The 21,906-nt window shown below is 44.4% G+C and overlaps 3 protein-coding genes across 3 annotated transcripts; 2 read left to right on the forward strand and 1 right to left on the reverse strand.

The window, feature by feature from the left end:
* Nucleotides 1-16,375: 16,375 nt before the first annotated feature.
* On the forward strand, nt 16,376-17,696 carry PtA15_9A703 (uncharacterized protein; the record flags this gene model as incomplete). Its single annotated transcript, XM_053172941.1, has 5 exons — nt 16,376-16,450; nt 16,539-16,644; nt 16,749-16,975; nt 17,053-17,316; nt 17,403-17,696. The coding sequence occupies 5 exons, from the start codon at nt 16,376-16,378 to the stop codon at nt 17,694-17,696; spliced, it is 966 nt and encodes a 321-aa protein (XP_053024131.1).
* Nucleotides 17,697-19,431: 1,735 nt separating this feature from the next.
* On the reverse strand, nt 19,432-20,342 carry PtA15_9A704 (uncharacterized protein; the record flags this gene model as incomplete). The annotated part of the gene is made up of 2 exons (XM_053172942.1): nt 19,432-19,938; nt 20,013-20,342. 2 exons carry the CDS (start codon nt 20,340-20,342, stop codon nt 19,432-19,434), a joined length of 837 nt encoding a protein of 278 aa, XP_053024132.1.
* A 620-nt stretch (nt 20,343-20,962) lies between these two features.
* PtA15_9A705 (uncharacterized protein) lies at nt 20,963-21,636 on the forward strand (the record flags this gene model as incomplete). Its single annotated transcript, XM_053172943.1, has 4 exons — nt 20,963-21,009; nt 21,098-21,192; nt 21,331-21,422; nt 21,490-21,636. The coding sequence occupies 4 exons, from the start codon at nt 20,963-20,965 to the stop codon at nt 21,634-21,636; spliced, it is 381 nt and encodes a 126-aa protein (XP_053024133.1).
* Nucleotides 21,637-21,906: the final 270 nt, after the last annotated feature.

A 21,906-nucleotide genomic window follows, 5' to 3' on the forward strand; every position in this document is an offset into this window, starting at 1 on the left:
AATCATCTTAAACTTTGGTCCTTGACTTATCCTTCCCCTTCTTCCACGCTTTTGCCTTCTTATTATCCTGAATCCCTTTCTTCCACTGAGCCAAGACCCCCTCAGTAATCAATCCCTTCTTCAAATTTCTTCAAATAATAAGCCACGGTCATAACCCTGCTCAAATATCTTGCCAAGAGCCTGTGCCTCTTGGACAAAATGTAATCACACCCAAAACTGAATGCCCTTTCAACATCAACCAATGTTGCTGTCAAAATAAGATTCAGCTGAAGTTCCTTAAGAAAAAAAAGGCATGTTGTCAAAAATTGACTCACCTGGACAACTAAGGACATCAAGTGCCATGTCAACCAGGCCACCGTGATTGTTTCCAGAACTCTTTTGTTGAATCTACCATTTCAATGGGTTTACCGGTTTGTTCCCCTCAAGGATCAGTCCCCTGTCAAGCCAGATGTCCAACAGATTGGATGAGCAGTGGCCACCTTGGGTGGCAGCAGCACTACCAAGCCCAGCTAGCATGCCTGTCTTGGGCTGTGATAAAAGATGGGTTTCATTAATATGAACCACCATTGCAGATTGAGAAAAGAAAAAAATACCTTTAATCTTTGATTTGATGTTGCAGGTTTAGGCCTGTAAAATGTTACCCACATCTCTCGAGTAAGCCGTATAGCTTTGGCAATCCATTTGGGTTCCCAGTTAGCTAACTTGAAGTACTTGTCCCAAAAGGACGGGTGAAGGACTGAATCCATTTTTATTAGTTAATATTACAATGGATAGAAGCAAAAAATGTATAACTTAATAATTGCTATCCTATAAAGAGGGGAGGTGTCAGTCAGGCTGTAATACTTATTGGTTATTTTCAGCCCAAGCCATCAGGAATTCCTAAGTGCAGGTGGATAATCTGGGTTACTAATTGCGCTGAATAGATGATTGGTGATTTGACCAATGAATATCACTATATCTGCTATCCAATCTGAGCCTGATACCAATGCTTGAAGTTTTATCTCGTAGAATAAGTTGAGTATGTTTGCCAAATCACATGCCAAGTCAAAATTGGCCTGGTCCAAATAGTGCTTCCGGTGAACTCCATGTTGTTCATGACAGTGCCACACAAGACTGAGGATAAAATTCAGAATCAGTGCAAAAATAAATCAAAAAACCCAGCCAAATCAATGTTTGACTTACATGGCAGCCTCACATCTGATGATGCTGAGGAGTTGGGCATGGGTGGAATTCCAACGGGTCTGTACATCTTTTTCAACATTGTGAGGAGCTTCACACCCCTTTTCAGAGCATATCCCAACCAATTTGGCTTTTGAGTTGGAAGAAAACCCGAGTTTCTTTGTGATAGCACAAAAGTGGAAGCCAAAGAAGTCAGCTGCAACTTATCCTAGTGGTTAACTAACCCTTCACTTACTTTAGCCAAAGTTCTTTACAGCAAGAAGCTGTGTAGTGATCACCATCCTCTTCATCACTAATGTGTTTGATGTTTTCCAGACGGAGTGAATCAGAGTCTTCTTTATCTTGTTTGTCATCAGAAGTCGCATTATCATCTTCCAAGGAGTCACTGACCGTGTCGTTGAAGCTATTACATGTACATGGGATAGAATTAACTGAGCACTCAAAAACATGAGGAAAGGAAACAAGGAAGAAAGAGATCAGCTTACACTCTGATTTGTTCTGCTGCATCATTGTTGTATGAATTGGAATCCAAGTCTCTTTTGGTACATTTTTTTGCTTGCTTATGTGTCCAAAAAGGTCGGAGGATACCTTGGATGATCAGGTTGAGCACATGGGCAAAACATTGCACCCATTGCACCTGACCTACCCTTGAAACCGGGCCCACTTGAATTGCTTCATCTCATTAACCATGACTCAGTTATTTGATGCATTGTTGCTGATGATCCTACAAATCTAAATTAAAATTTTATCATTAGCCCAGGGATCAATGAGACCAAGACAAAAGAAATTAGTGTAAGATACAGGGCAAAGATAAAGGCTAACCTTGTGCTGAATATCAGAAGGCATAGCCTTGATCTTTGAATTGCAGGATTTGGTCACTTCTAATCAATAGATGACAACTCCCAGGATAACAAAACCATTCAGTTATTGCCACGTGTCGACTCCTAAATACAATGCCCTAGTTTGGGCCTAAGATAAATTTGAATCAGCAGGAGGATATTGATGATGAAGAAAAAGAAATGATATACACTTTCAATATATTCTGAAAGTTCTGTTGCAAAGTGGAGTAAATCATGTGTATATCAGTCAAAACCATCTATCTGCTTTGCAAATGCTTGACAACAGTTGGATGTAGTATTGCCTGATGTCCAGCATCAACTAGGGCCGAGAAAGGTCTTGCAGCCTCCACACACCATACCGCACATAGTTGTGGAACCTAAGTAAAAAAACAGTCAAGTCAGCTTTCTTACCTTGATCCTTCTAACTGGTCTGAAGACTGTCACCTCTTTTGGATTGATATCTCCAGTCCCTTTAATTCCAAGAATAGCCACATTGTGGGTTTTTTTTGACTTCATTCTGCTTCTGGAGACAGTTTGAATCATGTTTTAAAAAATTGCTACACAATGAGTCCAATGTTGGATGGTTTATCTTTGTCCTGCATCTACAAGTGGTTTTCCGCTATGAGCTTGAGCTCTGAAAGGGTTTGGTAATAGCAAGAAAGAAAGGAATATTACGTTTTGCAAGGATAGGTGATCATTTTTTGTGGAACTCCTACTGTGCCAGGAGGTAGGCAGAGCGTCGAGGGGATGGGTGCTGTTGAGCTGCCCTCGTGGGTGGTCCGAGAAATGAGATGAGGATTGAAAAGAGTGATAGCGTTGGGGGTGGATTTTTGAGAGACGGCGGGGATGGAATACCGTTGGCGGTGGTTGGTTTTGAGGAGAATCAGGTGATGATGATAAGGGGGATAAGGATCAGGGATAGTGCTGGGGATGCTGCCAGCGGATCAGAAAAGTGATGGAATTCTCTTCAATCAGAGCAAGTCCCATGCCGTCCCATCCTCCAAGTTCAAACTCGAACTTGGACTCTGGGGAGTGACATGTCACAGGACATGTCATCACATCCCCAACTACAAACATCAAACAGGAAAAGAGGAAAAAGAAGAAAATACCACAACAATCAAAGATAAAGAAAAACCAATAAGAATAAGGAAGAAAGGGAACACACAATCAAATGATAAAGGATCTAAAAAATAAAACAAAAACAAGATAAATGAAACAAAACAAACCCACATGACACATGTGTTAGGACCAAGAAAGGAAAAGAGAAACTGGGAGGGATCCAGAATCTTGAGGCTGTGAGAAAGTGAGGAAAGGGATCATCTTGAGGATGAATCTTGAGGGATCTTGAGAATCTTGAGGCTGAAGGGTCTTGCTGGTGAGATTGCTGATCTTTCTGACTTGATGATTTTGATGCTCTTGTGGGCCTCTACCATTATGACCACCACATTGTCTGCCGTGCTTGTCAAGTTGATCAGACAGCTCGGGTGTCTTGTATGATTTATAGCTAGAGCTGATAGCGTTTGTGGCAACTTTCTGATCTTTTTCTGAGTGATTAAAAGGTCAGAAATAAATCAAAATACACAATGAAAGACAGCTTGCTGGTAAACTTACGCAACTCCTCAGCATTGGTCATTTGGTTAGTGATTCCCAAAGGAGGCTTGGTGCTGCTGGGCGTGGTGAGTTGTTCTCTGCTCAGGTCTTGTTCAGTTTTGTTGTATTTGCAATGATTTTCCTGAGTTGATTCGCGGGTATTTCCCTGAGTTGATTGACGGAGCTGAGATTGAATGGGAGAAGACAGGACTGATGATGTATGTGACAAGGTTTTTTTCTTTTGCTTGCGGGGGTTGGCCATTGTAGTTGGTTGGTATATGGTACTGGATGAAGCCCAGCTTGGAGGCTCCAGTGGGGATATATCTCACACCTGCCTGGGGGGGGGGGGGGGGGGGGGCTCAGTCCCCCCGCCCCATAAGGTGGGCCCCAGGCCCTCCCTGCCCCATAATCAGGGGCTTGTTGCGGGTGTGGCTGGCGGATACCCAGGTGCAGGCAATATTCTCTAGAAATTCAAGGACCCGGTACCGCACCCAGCACCGCCTGGCAGGTGCACAGTGGGTGTAGCGGGTACCTACCCACAGGTGCCGGGTACCAACACTGCAAGAGCTACGCTTCGCTACAAAAAGCGGCGCTTTTGCGTAGCGAAGCGGAAACACGCTACTCTGGATCCAGAATAGCGTTAGCGCTAGCGGAAAATCGCTACTTTGAGCGGTAGCGAAGCGCCAGAACCGCTACTGCAGTTTTGGCCTGCGCGTAGCGAAGCGCTTTTTTTGCCGCTTCGCTACAGTATAGCGCAGCGGAAAAATTGACGCTTTTTGGCGCTAATAGCGCTTTTTAGCGCCAAAAGCGTAGCAAACCGGGTCGCTTCTGTGTCAAAAGTGTAGCGGTCATCTCTGCCTTTTGGTGGAAAATGCCAGAAATAGTACACAAACATCAATCCTCCATCATTTTATGATGTTGCTATGGTAGCGCAGCAAAATCGCTACAGTAGCGTTTTTTCCGCTACTATAGCGAGAAGCGTAGCGAATTGCCGCTACTCTGCGCTAAAAAAGCGTGCTATTTTCTTTAATTTTTTCCCCTTAAAAAATGTAGCAAATAGCGAAGCGCCAAGTCCGCTACAAAAAGCTTAGCGAAGCGAGGCTAAAACCGCTACGCTTTTGCTACGCTGCCGCTTTTTGTAGCATAGCTCTTGCAGAGAGGAAGGAAGGAAAGGAAAGACAATTTGCAAAGAAAGAGTAGGTAAACAAAAACCAATGACATCATGACAAACAAACACGTCATTGATTATGCCGTCGAATTAATAAGGCAATCTATCCCGATCATGATCGACCGATCATGGCTTACATTTAATAGCACAAGACAGCGCAAGCCCTATGATTATCAAAGCAATTCGTTACAAAATAAGCCTCGCCTACTACCCTTGAATTGTATTTTTCTTACCTTTCTTCTTACCTTTATTTAACTTTAAATCCCACAACTTGCGGAACTTGTCAAGCACATGATCAACTGACACCGGAATGTGATTTTGGGAAACCCAGGTATCTTTGCCCGGTGTCGAGTTCTGCCAAGAAATCAAATAATCAGTCTTACCTTTTGCTGTACTGCGCATGTCCAGAATAGCTCTGATCTTCGACCAGTCAACGATCTGTCCATCAGTGTAATACTTATCTTTAATTCCCAGGGAAGATAATCGTCCCGAGACTGAAACCGGACTCACATAGCGCGTCAGCAAAGATACATTAAACACAGGATGAAGCTTTGGATAATCTCCAGCTAAATCCAACTCTACAGCATTTTTACCGACCATTTTAACAACCTTAAAGGGTCCGATGTACCTATAGTCTAACTTAGAGTTAATACGCCGCGATTGAATAAACTTGCGAAGCAAAAAAACCTCTTCCCCCGGTTGATAAACCGGAGCGTCGCGCCTACCCTTGTTATAATAGATAGCTTGTTTAATGCAAGCTTGGCGAAGGCATTCCACGGCTGTTTCTTGAGTCACCTGCAAATCAACAATAAAATTGTCCACTCCCTTGCGGCCCGTGTTTTCAGTAATCACATCAAAACGCGGATGAAAGCCGTAGGTGAAGAAGAATGGAGAAATTTTCAAACTTGCCAAATCCGAGTTATTTATCAAAAACTCAGCCATATCCAAACACCTGTCCCAATTATCCTGATAGTAGGAACAGAAGTGTCGAAGGTAATCTTCGACAACCTGATTCATTTGCTCATTTTGGCCATCCGTCTGCGGATGATAAGCCGTCGACAAAGCCAATTTGACTCCCAGCAGCTGCATCCAAGACTTCCAAAAGTTGCTGACAAAAGTACTCCCCCTGTCCGACATGATCTTGTCGGGCAAACCATGCAGCCAAAATATGTGCTTCTTGAAAAGGCCGGCCAAAACTGCTGAAGAGGAAGCCTCCCTGCAAGGAATAAAGTGGGTAAGTTTGCTCAACAAATCCACAACTACCATCATAGAATCGAAACCGCCCGACAACGGAAGCTTCACTATCATGTCCATGCCAATTACGCTCCACGGTTTTCGATCAGCCACAATTGAGACCAGCTTCCCTTCGGGGGCAATTCGCCTTGCCTTCACAAGTTGGCAAGAGTCACAGCTCTTGACGTATTTAATGACCGCCGCTTTAACGCCTGGCCAAGAAAACGTCCGCGTCACCGTTGCCAAAGTTCTTGCTATACCCGGATGACCGACAGCCGGGGAATCGTGATACATTATTAAAATCCTAGTATACAAGGATGCCGGAACCAAAACTCTGGAATTATACCAATAAACATTGTCAGCAAAGGCAACCCCTTTTCGTTTAACCTCCTTGGGAGTATAAAACTTCTTAAAATAAGCCAGCAAATCAGCAGTAGGTCTTTGGAAGAACAAGTCATGAGAATGGAACGGCAAAGGTTTTGGGCCTCCTCCCGCCGCATCGCAACTCACCATCCGCTTGACAATCAAATCGGCATCCGTACTCAGAGACCTCCCATCGTAAAAATCATCACGTCAGCTTGGCCCATCCGCCGGATTCTTAGAACCACCTATGTGATATATCAGCATATTAAAATTGTCTAAAAAAAGTGCCCACTGCGCCTGCTTAGGAGATAAGTATTTAGCGGTTTTAAAATACAGCAAGTTAGAATGATCAGAAAACATGGTAACTGGGTTTATCGTACCCATTAACCACGCCCTCCATTCTTGACAAGCCGATACAATTATCAACAGTTCCAAGTCAAAAATCTTCCACAATTGCTCTCTGTCGGAAAGCTTCCTGGAAAAATAGCTGACTGGAAGGTAATCGCCGGACGCATTAGGCTGGCTAAGGACCGCCGCAATGGCGTAACCCAAACTATCCACGTGAACAACCCTATCTCTCTCAAAGTCAAAATGAAGAAGCAAAGGCTCCTTTATAAACATAGATTTCAGCTTATCAGACGCCAATATTGCATCAGGAGAGTTTAGCAGAGTAGAATCAGAATATTTCTCTTGAGTCAGCATTGTCAAAGGGCCAGCCACCGATGAAAAGCGCGGAATAAAACGCCTGTCAAAGTTCGTAAAACCTAAAAACTTTCTCAAACCCCAAACTGTTGAAGGAAATGGCTAATCCGCTATAGTTGCAAGCTTGTTAGTATTCATTTTTAAGCCTTGATCCGTAATGTCAAAACCTAGAAAAGTTACCATCTTGCAGAAAAATTGGCATTTGTGAAGCAAAGCCTTCAATGAGAATTGGTGAAGCTTTTGCAAAATCCGATCCAAATCAAGAATGTGCTGTTCCTTTGTTTTAGAGTAAATCAATATATTGTCAATATAAACAAAGCAACAGAAATCCAGAAACTCGCGCAACACATGCTGAATAAAACGCTGGAACGTTGCTGGCGCATTAGCTAAGCCAAATGGCATCACTTGATACTCATATCACCAGGAAAAAAAAATAGTCACTTGATGGCAAGTGACATGATGCAACTTTGGTTTCTGCTCCAGAGCTACTCCAGCGCTGCTCCAAGTCTTCTCCACCAGCACTTGTAGAGCTTGCAGGACTGCACCAGAGCACTCAATGTGGCACAGTCAGCTGATCCTAATTTTTTCCCAGGAACAGCTGATGCTCATCATAAGCTGAGCAGTAGGCATTGACTAAGCCTGGGCCAAAGCTGAGCATTGGCTGAGCCTGGGCCACAGCTGAGTATTGGATATTCCAAGCCTGAAACAAATCCAAGTGTCAGCTGGACCAAGAATATTCCAAATCTGAGCATCAGCTTAGCCAACAATGGTCCAAAGCTGAGCATCATCTTGGAAAAGGCTTGTGCAGAGCTTAGGATCAGCTGGGACAATACTGTTCCAAAGATTAACACCAGCTGGGCCAAAATTTTTCAAAAGCTGAGCATCAGCTGAGCCAAGGCTGGTCCACAGCTGAGCATTGTCTTAGCCAAGGTTGGTCCACAGCTGAGCATCAGCTGAGCCAAGGCTGGTCCACAGATGAGCATAAGCTGTTACAAGAGTGGTCAGACTCAGAATCTGAGCATTGGCTGGGCCAAGATTTATCCAGAGCTGAAAATCAGCTGAGCCAATACTGGTCCAAAGCTGAGCATTGGCTGGGCCAATGATAGTCCTAATCTGAGTCTAAGCTGAGCCATGACTGGAATAAAGCTGAAAATAAGGTGGGCCAGGACTGGTTCTGATCTGGGCAACAAAGATGAGCATGAGCTGGGCACCAAAGCTGGGCATAAGCTGGGAGCTAAAGCTGAGTATCAGCTGACCAGAAATGGGGATCAGTGGTGCCCAGCAAAAACTGAGGATCTCCTGTGGAAATTCTTAAACTGGTTAGATGGTGGGTAGATGGTGGGTAGATGATGGGTAGATGGTGGGTAGATGGTGGGTAGCCCGCTGGAGCTGGCATGATGTCACTTGTCATCAAGTGACTATTTTTTTTTCCTGGTGATATATAAGCCCCAGGGTGTTCGAAATGCCGTCTTCCATTCATGGCCTTCCGCCACCCAAAGCAAATTGAAAGCCGCCTTGAGATCGATCTTTGACAAAAACTTACAACCCTGCAAGTTATTAAGCAAATGAGCAATCACCGGGAGTGGGTAAGAGTCCCGCACAGTCATATTATTGAGAATGCAATAGTTGACGCATGGTCGATTTGCTTTACCTTCCACTTTGACATAAAATATCGGCGCCGCCGCGGAAGAAGAAGAAGCCCTAATAAACCCCTTTGCAAGGTTCTCATCAACATAAGTTTTCAATTCGTCTCTCTCTTGCTTACTCAAATTGTACATTTTACCAAAGGGCGGAACGGCCCCCTTTTTTAAGTTAATCATGCAATCAAATTCCCCCCTATGGGGCGGGAGGCGTGCCAAAGACTCCGTGACAAACACGTCAGAAAACTTATCTGTAAGAGCTGATGATTCATTACAAAGGTTAATATTAACTTCCTGTATAGATTCATACATTTATGGTGTTCAAAGTTGGTTTGCATAATTTTATGCATGCATAAATCATAAAATCATAAAATCTTTTTTGCAGGGGATATGACTGTCTGATTATGTAATACAAAATTTCCTCACCAAAATATTTTTATGATTTTATGATTTATGCATGCATAAAATTACGGACTTACTTTGCGCACTGCGGAAAACTCTTCGCGCACTGTGGGGGTCGTTGTCTCGACGTCCAGCCCCCAGTGCGCGCTTCTGCCACGGCTCTTCGCGCACTGCATTTTCCGCCAAAAAAACGGCTTGCATTTCTTGAGATATTTTTTGATGAATCAATAGAATGGCTTTTTATGATCCCCATAAAAAATAATCAAGTCATTTAGGGGTCTCCTTGAGCCTAGAGAAAATTGTCATGAAAAAATCATATTTTAACGCAGCAGGGACCTGTAATATTGCTTCCTGTGCCCCATTAGCCCCAAATATTTCACAGTATCATGGCACATGTGCAAATTCATGACCTGATAATTTTCAGAATTTTTCCCAGAGATATAAGGGGTGTGCGGCAGGCTTAGTAGGAAAATTACTGCTAACTGTATAGCTTTTTTTTTACACACTCAAACAGTCCCAAAATTTCAGAAATGTTTTCATTGTGGATATTCTCTGCGCAGTAAATTTCTTGGCAATAGTGTGACATGATAACATGAGATGTAGTGTGGCAGGCTTAGTTGGAAAATGACTGCTAACTTATCTCATGTTTTAATGACACACTATTGCTAAGAGCTTTATGGCGCGGAGAATATGCAAAATTGAAACATTCCTGAAAATCTCAGACTGTTTCAGCGGGTAAAAAAAATCTATACATGTAGCAGCCATTTTCCTACTAAGCCCTTCGCGCACCCCTTATATCTCATGTTATCATGACACACTATTTCCAAGAAATTTATGGCGCAGAGAATATCCACAATGAAAACATTTCTGAAATTTTGGGACTGTTTGGGTGTGTAACAAAAAAGCTATACAGTTAGCAGTAATTTTCCTACTAAGCCTGCTGCGCACCCCTTATATCTCATTTTATAATGACACACTATTGCTAGGAATTTCAGGGAATTAATTCGAAGAATATTTCTCTGTGCTCTCAAAATTTTGTGCCTTTGGTGTGTGTAACAAAAAAGTTATACATATACACAAAATAATAAACACAATACCTATTTGGGCTATAGGAAAGCTGGTGAAAATTCTGAAAATCATCAGGTCATGAATTTGCACATGTACCATGATACTGTGAAATTTTTGGGGCTACTGGGGCACAGGAAGCGATATTACAGGTCCCTGCCGCGTTAAAAAATGATTTTTTCATGTCAATTTTCTCTAGGCTCAAGGAGACCCCTAAATGACTTGATTATTTTTTATGGGGATCATAAAAATTCATTCTATTGATTCATCAAAAAATATCTCAAGAAATGCAAGCCGTTTTTTTGGCGGAAAATGCAGTGCGCGAAGAGCTGTGGCAGAAGCGCGCACTGGGAGCTGGACGTCAAGACAACGACCCCCACAGTGCGCGAAGAGTTTTCCGCAGTGCGCGAAGTAAGTCCGTAAAATTATGCAAACCAAATTTGAACACCATAATTACAACGTCACAATCAGATCCTCCAACAAATGTCCCGGAATCTTTTAACCACGAATTCCCTAAAATAATATTGGCAGATGCTAATTTGGTTAAATATAAAGTAACATTGGAGAGAAGAAAAGAACCGCAAACAATGGGAATTAAAACACTCCCTTTTACATAAGAAAATATCTCGCCCAAAGCTGCCAAAGAACCATCGAAAGACTTGCACTGTACTGGAACATTCAGGTCAAAAGTTGTTACATTCGTTTTCTGTGCATAGTCAATGTTAATAAAAGAGGCGGATGCGCCAGAGTCCACCAAAACACGTGCGTCAGCATAATAATCATTATTAATTAGTAATCTCCCGTCAAAGAAAGGACGATTATCAGAAACAGAAGCTCTTCTTACGAAATGAGCCTGCTTACAATCTGTCGGGTTCATCTTTTCCGACATACAGGTGTTAAAGGAAATTTCCCCAGCCCACATGTCCGTCATGTTTATCATGTCGGCTGACAAAGATGGATCCGTCATCGCAGGATGTTCCGTAGAAGGGGATGCCCGTCTCTTGAATGGCAAACCGTCAACCTCAGCCAAAGATTGGCGCTTCTTCCCCTTTTCCGCACGCTCCGCCGGGGAATTAGATCGACTCGCAACAGGACGAAGATTGGGCTTTGGCCGGGCCGCACCGGCAGAACGAGTAGGTAAATTCTTGGGCGCCCACTTCGAATCGCTCCGCTTGACCTTCTTTCGACGAACCGAACCGCCCCATTCCTTCCATAATTCTAACATATCCGACAAGTCCATTTTCATATCCCTCCCCAACGTACAACCTCGAGCCTGATAATGAGCGTCATCGAAGGAGCCGCCACAACGAATACATATGTTGCGATTGACACAGCCTTGACGGAACTCAGGATAAGTAAACCCCGTGTCTCGCATAGCCGAAGACATCTAATCGACATCCATCGCATCCCCATCGGCCGGCAACTTTGTCTGAGGTTGATGAACCGGCGGGCGAGGCTGAGGTGGGTGATTCGGACGTGGCTGAGAAGATTTTGGGTCGAGGATCTTGCTGACACCCGAAACATTTCGCGAAACTGACACCGCTATTTCTTGCTTTGCAGTGAGGTCGATAAGATCGTTCCACGGGCCCCGAATTAACGCCAGTTTGACAAGGTTTGAGTCAATCGCCTTATCATAAGCCTTGCACTTGGATCGCTCATCCAGTTCTAATGGCCGAAGAAGAGAATTGAATAAAATGTTAAACTCTTCAATGGACTTATTCCCCTGTCGCGCAGCATAAAAGGCCGTCTCCGCTTCTTCATATTCATGATGATTAGCAAACGTGCGTTCAATCGCATTGATGAAAGAATCCACATCGCGCAGCTCAGCTAGTACATATTGCATTCCCGCCGAGGCTCGAAGAGGTGGCAAATGAAGGGCCTCCGCATTGCTCGAAAGAAGACCACGGAACCAAGTATAAGCCGGAACCTCGCCATCCATGCGACCCGTCCCTGAGCGAAAATAAACGGAGATCCACATGATTTTCTGTTTTTCCCAATTGAACTGCTCGCCGATCCGATCAAAAGTATTCCTCATTGTGAAACAAAAATTATTAGTTTCGCGAGGAGAGCCAGTGAAGAAAATATGTGGTTGATGGGGGGGCTCAATAAAATTCTTAGGCCTCTCCGTCATCGACTGAGTGTTCATCACTTCCAAACGGCCCAGTCGACCACCAAGCGCGGTATTTGATCCCTCCATTAAACCACGGAGATGCGAAATCGATTGCTGATTATCCGATTGAGTCTTCATCAATTCGCCATGGAAAACATCCTTAATGTTTTTTGTTTCCGCCTGTAAAATACTGATCGATTTTTTGTCTTGCCGGGCCTGCGCGGTTAAAAGAGCGATTGATGCCGCCTGCGCCTCAATCAAGGACGACTGATTTGAGTTGTCGACTCGGAGATTGGAAAGTAAGGCTGAAATATCGTCTTCGGATTGACCGGGAATGCCAAGATTCTGCGAGGAGCCATGATGAATAGGTTGGCCGCCGGCTTGAGAAGGGCCCTGTAGAGGGATTTGACCGCCACCTGATTGAGGGGATACCGTAGGGATATGACGAGGCGAAAAAGCCAAAAACAAAGGCAAATTGCGGTCGATTGGTGAAGGACTGCCGATTGCAAAAAATGAAGACTGATGAGGGGTTGATGGTATCGGAATATTTGCTGCCTGAGGTGGAGAGGGTGAAAATCTTGGAGAGTTTTGAAGAGGAGTCATAGGTGCCATTTCAGATACGTCGGACATGATTTGTATGGTAAAAAAAATATTTATACGAGTATTTTTGAAGAGATTGTGATATAATTGTGAGGCCTGGCCTACTAAACAGTTCACTATATGGCTATGAAACTACCCAAGAGGATAGTTCGCCAATTGCTTGTTTAGTAAGCTTAGGAAATATAAGATTTTGAAGTTCTCCCGAGTCATGTTGATGAAGTTTATATGTATAAGAGTTTATCGATTTCTGAGTTATAATCCTTAAGATTTGAATTTCTTAGGAAAGTTGATAACTTTGATTGTGAGGAAAACTATGACAAAGAATATCACGATAGAGAAAGAGAGGAAGGAAGGAAAGGAAAGACAATTTGCAAAGAAAGAGTAGGTAAACAAAAACCAATGACATCACGACAAACAAACACGTCATTGATTATGCCATCGAATTAATAAGGCAATCTATCCCGATCATGGCTTACATTTAATAGCGCAAGACAGCGCAAGCCCTATGATTATCAAAGCAATTTGTTACAGGACAGGACAAAACATTGGCTCTGTCCTGTCCGTTTGCGGGACAAAACACAAAACATCGGCTCGGTCCTGTCCGTTTGCACCAACACCTCTGTCCTGTCCGTTTGCACACAAACAGACAGGACAAAACACACGCAAACAGACAGGGTGCCTCTCCCTTGTTATAAGGTAGGAACACATTATAACGTAGTAAAAGGCAAAACAAATGTTAAAAATAAAAAAAATGTACAATTTTCTTTTTTGGCTGGGGCCTGCTGGCGGCCCAAGTCATAAACGGGTTTGGGTTGGGTTGGCATTTGAGAGGAACTGGCCCAGCCCGACCCGTCCACTGACTTCCCGGGCTGAGCCGGGCCGGCCCATGGGCGCCCCAAGCCCGCCTGATTATCATCCCTAGGCGTCACAGAGAGCTGGGACTCTCTGTCAAGGCCTGGTACCTCCTCCAAGCAGGACAGAAACCTCGCGCTTGGGGAGTGGGGTTTGAGGCGCTAAGCCCACTCCCCGCAAACAAGCGCTGGGTGGGTGGGTGGAGAAAAAAAGGAAAGCAGGAACTAGGTTCCTGGGTGACAAGTAGCAAACAATGAGTGGGAGCTAGGAGAGTGATCCCTTGCTCACACTCCGTTCACCAGAGTGGCCTTCTTATACAAGGCCACTGCCCCGTTACCTCTTCTTGGTGCCCCTGGGAACCTGTCTACAGGCGGAGGAAACTAGTCTCTCACTGCCTATCGTGACTGACTAGTTTCTCCTGCGGATCCTGCCGCTCTAGTTGTAAAAACCCCGGGGAAGGAAGGAAAGGTACCACCCAACTACACGACCGTAGTGGGCATCAACTCTCTCCCGGAGAGGTATACACCAGGCCATAACACTCCCCCACAAGCCAATATCACTGATAACAGAGGTGATATTGGATTGGACACCAAATGGGCTGGTGTGAAACTACATACAAATCTAAGTGTTACTCCCCGACAGACTTGTTAACTGTCAACTTTCACACATACTGGCTACTATACTAATGCTATTTTTTAAAGACTATACTATGATTTATCCTAAAATGGGACTTTTGGCACCCATGAACCGTGGAACTATTATAACGCAACCACACTCCTAAACCAATAATCAATAATATGCTTATATGTAAGACTAGGAGTAGCTAACACAGTTATGTCATGTTATGCGAGGGTTACAAGCTGGGAAGATGTGATATGTGTGAGATGCAGGAAATGGGAATTGAACACACAACAGAGGCAACGCTGGGCTCATAACCTGTAAAAACCCCGGGGAAGGAAGAAAAGGTACCACCTGACTACACGATCGTAGCGGGCATCAACTCTCCCCCGGAGAGGTATACACCAGGCCATAACACTAGTGAGATCTAGCCCATCGAGTCCCACCCTGACGTGTGAGACTCGCGGGCTAACGCTGGCTAGACCTCCGGCTACGTGGACACCAGGGGTCTTGGAGCTGCGCTCTGCCTACCCCTTCCCATGATCTTATGTAAATAGTGACATATGCAATTATGGTATTCAAAATTAAGGGTGTTCAAAGTTGAAATCATATTTTTTTCAAATCATAAAATCATAAAATCATGACACTTTTGAGTGATCATTTTTTATGTACTATTTTAGAATTGTTGCTCTTTTTTTAATGATTGGGTGTTACACATTTTTTTCAGATTAAAATTTTATGAATTTATGGTGTTATGATTTTATGCAGTCAACTTTGAACACCCCTATTGTATAAGATTTTTTTGCATAAAATCATAAACTGCAATTTTGGCTGGGAGATGTCACTTTAAGTTTGATGCACGCTGACATCTCCCAGCCAAAATTGGCTTTATGATTTTATGTAAACAGTGACATATGCAATTTTGAATACCATAAATTTTGAACACCACAACTTTACAATTTTTTACAGTTATACTTAACTGTAATGGCCAAACTTTGCATAATAGGGTTCACAATTGAATTTTACTAAACTTTGGAGGCAAATTTAAGGCCTTTATGAACAAAATTTTAAAGTTTTGGGAAAATGCACAGTGGCAGGTGATACAGATCAATCAGTGCAACTTATCAATTTTTTTAAAAAATGTTCATAAACACCTTAGAATGTGTCCCAAAGTTTTGTAAATTTCAATTGTGAACCACCCTAATATGTGCTCTTTAGAGGAATTTACTCCTGTAGAATTTTGGTATACTTTGGGAGTAAGGAAATCCTTTTTGATTCTTGCAGCTACAATCCCAAAGTCTACTCCCTTATATCAGGAGGTTCCTTCTCAAGATTTGCTTTTTGAATAATCTTATTTTGCATCCATTCAAATGACCTAATTGACAGGTAATAATTATACATGTTTCTTATCATTCCCTCTTCTGCATATGAGCATACTGGAAGACTCCCCGTAGGATCTACGCCCCCCGTACAGACTAAAATTTCACAGATCTAAACCTTACTTGCTGGTGAAAAGTGATTGAGATCAAGTTCTCACCAGCCAGTAAGGTTTAACCTGGCCTGAAAGATCTGGCTTTTTAGCCCACAGGAAGTCATCCACTATCTATCAGCTGAAGCCTTATATGTATGCTAGAATGGATATGTATTCTTCCCGCTTTATTTTTGATCAATCAATTTGACACACATTCAACAAATATATGATGTGTATGCAGATACCAATTATCAGCTGGCCATTTTTAGGTTTTATCTTCTGGAAGCCAGCTTCTTTGAAATTGAGTGTCATGATCCGCTGTTTTTTTAACTCGGCCGGATACTGCAGATTCTGTATGTACTGGTCTGGTTTACATGACGCTGTGTCAGTGAGTCTGTGACGTCAATCGGGGGCAGGGAGCAGAGTGTATGCGGGTCAAGGACAAAAGCGGTCAGGCAAGCAGTCTTGATCAGCTTTATATGTACCTCGATCCATCCCGACCAGCACCTTCGGTCAACCATCTCACCAACACGAACACTCGAAATGAATAACAATAACCCCGCCTACACTCACCCATCCCCAGGTCCAGCGGCCTACGATCCAGCCGCGGATATCATCGTCAGTCAGACAAATTTACATCTCTAAAGAGTGATTCCGTTTCACTGATTCACTGATTCTATTCGTTCGAACCATCTCTACGGTGCAGCCTGTCGAACAGAATGACATCATCAGACTCAAGATCTTTGTTCCGTTGGCCACCTTGACTGCAATGTTTTCGAATCTTGTGTGCGCCTTGCTCATTGAGCCTTCAAGTAAGCACAGCCATCTCGTCCTTTCCCGTTTCACCACTCGCACGTCTCTCTCTTTCTTGAAAACCTGCGATTCGTTTACTCCTGTGACTTCTTTCCACCCGTAGTGGGTGACATCAATGATCGGTATTACACTCTACTCACTCCCAGTAAGATCCTCGTCGGATTTTACTGGATGGTAATCTTTGCCTGTCAATTCGGTATGGCTTTCATGGTGGTTTGCACTTCCAACCAACGCTACCGAACCGAAGAAACAAAGCAGACCTTTGTCCATGCCATCGGAATGACCTATGTCGTCGCTCTGTTTGGTTTTGCTCTTTGGCCTATCTTCTGGGTACGTCACACAGCACTCCTTGACTCAACATTCTGCATATCCTCGAGAGGTCTCAAGTGGAAATGTGCATGTCATAGGCAGCAGAACTTTTTGTCGTGGCGACCGCACTTCTTCTCGTGGTCTTCCTCCTGATGACCTATACACTTCACTCGATCTGGAAACATTCGCCGCCTTCCTTCACTTCCAAACCTTTCAGTTTCATCTTCATCTACATTCCCGTCCAGCTCTTTCAGACCATCCTATTCACTGTCGATCTTCCTCAATCAATCCTCATCTCCTTGAAATGGTACCGATCCCCGATTGACCACACCTGGGAGAAGCATTTTTCGACTCATGCTTGGGTATTCAAATTTTAATAATTATCATCTCAACACCATACTTGGTTTAACTGACTCATCAAAATAATTTGGCCGACAACTTCATTCAGATCACATTTGGCGTCGTCTTGCTGATTGGAGTTGCCAACGCGTTCGCAGTATACCGAGCCAAGGATTTGATCCGCATGCTTGCGGTCGTCTATCTATCGATTGGTCTACTGATCAACAGCAAGGGAACTCTTCAGAAAGTGGCAGATGCGCCCCAAGTAATTACCGCTTTGATCGCCGGTGCCGCCGCCTGCGTCGTCTGCTTCATTGCCAGTTTCGTTGATTTCGGGTCTAGAAGAAATAGGATTATTCTCCTGGACGAAGATGAGCGCGAGGAGGAGCCAATACAAAGATGATGTGTCATTCCGGTTTCCCTTCGATGAAGTTCATCAACATCCAAAATTGCAGCATGTGTGCTGTTCTGCTTTGAAATTACTCAATCTGTTCATTGATGTCTTTACACACCCTCGAAGTATTTGGACCAGTGCATAAACTGATTCACATTGTATCATTCATCCCCCCCCCCACAAAGCAGCATCTATTAGGTTTACATACATGATTTCCGACTTCTTTATCTAGAATTCTGATAGCCGTTTTGCTGTCATATGACTGTTCCGATAGTCTTCCAGGTTATCTTTCCCATTTATGCATTCATCGAACGCGTTTATGACAGCAGCATTTGAATCTTTCTCTTGAGTGGAATCGATGATCAGCACTCGGTCGGATGAATTTTGGATCCGTGCGTAAGTATCATTCCTATGGAAGCAACGGAAAAAAAGTATACTACTTGCTACATACGCCGACTTGGCGGTGCTCTCCGGCCGGGTCCCAGTGGCACTCAGGTTTGAAATAAACTGGAGAAGAGGCAAACTCAAACAATTGGGCCTCAGTTGCAACAAGCCACTACAGCTGGTCTTGCCATGATGTATCACTCCAACTCAGGGGATTCTTACAGCAATGAGCTACTCATCGGTACATAAGTGAAGCATCTACTGAGCGTTAGATTGCCAACAACCAACTCATCCCGCCTTTTTTATGCAGGTTCTCGTATGGTCCAAGTCGCCATCGGTATCAATGGCGGCTATTCTCCTCATCCTTTGTTGTTTACTCTTTCGGCCGCGAAAAGTCGGCCGCAACATTCACATTCTGAGCGTCAAATCCGCTGAACCGACATGGGCATACCAAAATAATAATCACATTTTAGTACAATTCTGTCAACTTCTCGTACAACTCTCCTGCCAATAATAATATTGCCGACATAACGGAAAATACTCGTCTAATGATTCCCCTGAAAAAAGATGGAAACCATGTTTTCACACGCTTTCGTTAATTTTCTTTTTACCAGTAGCCTTGGTTGAACCGATTTTTTGTACTGCCTTGCTTAACGAGTAATTGTACTAAAAACTCTCAGGAGTTGAGTGAATTTTCAGCTTGTGCGTATGGCGTTTGCGATGCCCTACCCCACAGGCTGGATAACATGAGAATTTTGCACATTTTTATTTTGACAATCCTACCGTTTAATACTCTTTCTTTTCACTGAGTGATTGCAAAAGAAACCTCATCTTGTGCGATGCTAATGCATTCACTAGGGGAATTCACAGTAAGCCAGGATATACCTACCGCTGATGACTCAACAAGAGACGGTCACTAAAGTTACATAGACAAAGGGTGAACCATTAAGGGTTCTTGGGAGCTTCATTACTAGTAATAACAGGGTTTGTGAGTGGATATTACAAGATGAGGAAGAGAGAATACCGTAGGAAGTCTAAGGGGTGATGGCATTATGAAATTTATCAAGAGGGGCTGACAAACAACGTGAAAAAGGATATCGAGTCAAATGGAATAGTGTCGAGACCACATTCTTTTTCATGGGGATACACGGAAATGGTATTTGTGATGCAAACTAAGGACGACGAGGGTAGACGTGGAAAGGGAGAGGGTCTTTGCTTTGACAATGAAATCGAATGGGAGGGGCGACAGGAAAGACCACAGGAGATTTGATGCTATGTTTACAAGACGCGACGATGACACCAAAAAAAGAAATTCAAATAGGAGCGGAATAGAGAAAGAGATCGGCAAAGAGAAAAGCTTTCATTGCGCGATAGAGCTTGAGCGGGGGGGAAGCGGGTTACCAATGAACTGCTCTTCCTCAGGAGGACTCCTTCTTGCGCGCGCAGGGGTACGGGGAGCAGAGAGAGGCGATCCGAAGGCAGCGTGGGTCTGGACGGAGGGAGTGAAGGGCTGTGCGTTGGAGGGATGCGGGTCGTCATGCATAAAAGGTGAGTAGCCAATGTTGCTTCGGTATTCGTCATCGCTGGTTTCTTCCAGCTCTTGATGTATCCGGTCTTCTGCGTCAGCCGAAGTCTCCGAGGGACTCGTTGTGCTCGAGGAGGACTGGGATGAGTTTTTGAGATGGAGAGCAGTCCGCTTGCGTAAGAGTCTGTGAATGGAGCTCTTGAAGGCACCGGCAGAAGAAAGTGTTGGAGTTAGAGCGCCCTCGGGGACTCCTGTGGATAACGGTAAAAGGTCTCTCCGAGTGATGATGGGTTGAGGGGTCGGACGGGTGCGCTTCCCGACTGATGGTTGGTAGAGCCGGGCCTAAAGACGCGAGCGGATGAACCAATTGAGCTTAGGGTCTTGAGAGGGAATATGATGATTAAGTAGACACTGACAATTTCGTACAATTCTTCTTCATGGTGGGCCCTCCTAGGTGAATCAGAGGGACACCCTGCATCCCAGACAAAGTTATTCAGATCTTCTCCTGGCGTGGTTGAATACGGGCTGCTTGGATTTGGCAGGCAGGGGGAAGGCAAAGCGTTGTTCGCGGGTGAGCTGTGGCCGGGTTTATGACGTATCAGGTTCGCCAACACCATGGCCGGGAACCTAGCGCGGTTCGGGGTAGGGGACATCAGGGATGACCACGGCGAGCGAGGTTGAGATGGGGAGCGCGAGTCGACGGGCAATGAGCTCGAGGTCATCAAGGGAGAAACTGGGTTGTCCATGCTGGTAAGGAGAGCGTTGCTTGGAGTGTGTAGGATGCGTTGGGGAAAGGACACGGGCGAGACGGGAAATGCGCAAGTCTGAGAATGAAATTGGGAGCGGTTGCGGGGGAAAAGGAAGGAATCTCCTGGAGAATCTTTATCGACCCTCTGACTAGGTTTCAGCTGGTTTCAGCTGGTTTCAGCCGCTCGGGCCTGGTCCTGTGTTTCCCGGTCAGACCGCCTGTATGCGAACACCGCCCGCCCATCCTACTATCCTATTCCTGATTCCTTGCGCATGGATCTCGGCACCCTCCTGCGTACAGTTGCGCGCGGCATATTACTCATGTTATGTACTACATACATAATCTGCAGAATATGTATGATTTGAGTGGTGGAAGGAGGGGGAAGGTGGTGAAGCCTCAAAGGGAGGTCCGAGAAATCGAGGGGCTTCTCAAGGTGGCTACGAGACTTACATAATCACAACGATCTTGATGACGTCAGTTTGAGCAGAGGTGACTCCCGGCTTCTATCCTTTGTCCCCTCGATATCCCTCGATCAACCTCGGTCTCCTCTGAGCATACACCATCACAATTCCCCATACACCCTCATCATCGCCAGTACTCTTCCAAATCAAGCACAACATGTCGCCACAGATAACCAAAGTAATTTACAAGCCAGACTCGACATCGTCAGTTTCTTCACAGATCATCTTCAAATATTATAAAACTAGACCCGAAGTGCCGTTGTCTAATTTTCTCCATCGCACGTTATCGCAGGACGGACGAATTCATCTGCATAATCGCCGACGCTGGTGCATACAAGAAATGGTTAGGAGGAGACAAAACCGTCCCATTAGTAGAGATTGTCGATTGTAAGTTGTCATCTAACAATCAATGTGGAGTGGTATAACGATTTCATGAATATTGTTTTTCTTCTCGTTTAACCAATCGATCTATCTAACTCGGCGGCTGATCTCAACGGACCATTTCAACGTGCGATAAATGTGTAGCTTTTGATGTATTTCATACCGGCCAGGGTGCTCAAGGGCTTTTGATCCGACCCAGTAAACAAGAGCTTGAGAATACCTTTGGATCATCAAAAGTCAGTCCCGCAAGCCCCTGTGATCTCCGTGGCATGTGCTCAAGAGTTCCTTTTTCCTGACTCCCAGGATGATGAAGTGGTCACAATTGTCCTTGAGAAAGGTCGTCTCGAAGTTAGCGATGGTCACCCCCTCAAGTTCGCTTCGAAGAATGACTCTCGAGGTGGAAACACTGGGGCGCGGGTGGCTGGTGCATCTGGCCATGGTGGCCGATAGATAATCAATCTATCGGTATCTCTAAAAGAACTTAGTGGAGAGTTTGTGCCTTTGCATTTTTCGCGTGCTTCCTCACCAGGGAATCCAGACGCCCTCTAAACTACGTGACTCACCTTTCAGAATTTCAGGCTAAAAGAAACAAATTTCAGTAAAACAATCACTCAAAGAAAATACAATAAAAATAGTTCTGAAGATTTTTGCCTGAAAGAAACAGGAACAACAGTATGATGAGAACTGAATTGAGATATACCCACCACAGGTCTTTTATGA

The sequence above is a fragment of the Puccinia triticina genome, chromosome 9A (genome assembly GCF_026914185.1).
Source record: "Puccinia triticina chromosome 9A, complete sequence".
NCBI classification, from domain to species: domain Eukaryota; kingdom Fungi; phylum Basidiomycota; class Pucciniomycetes; order Pucciniales; family Pucciniaceae; genus Puccinia; species Puccinia triticina.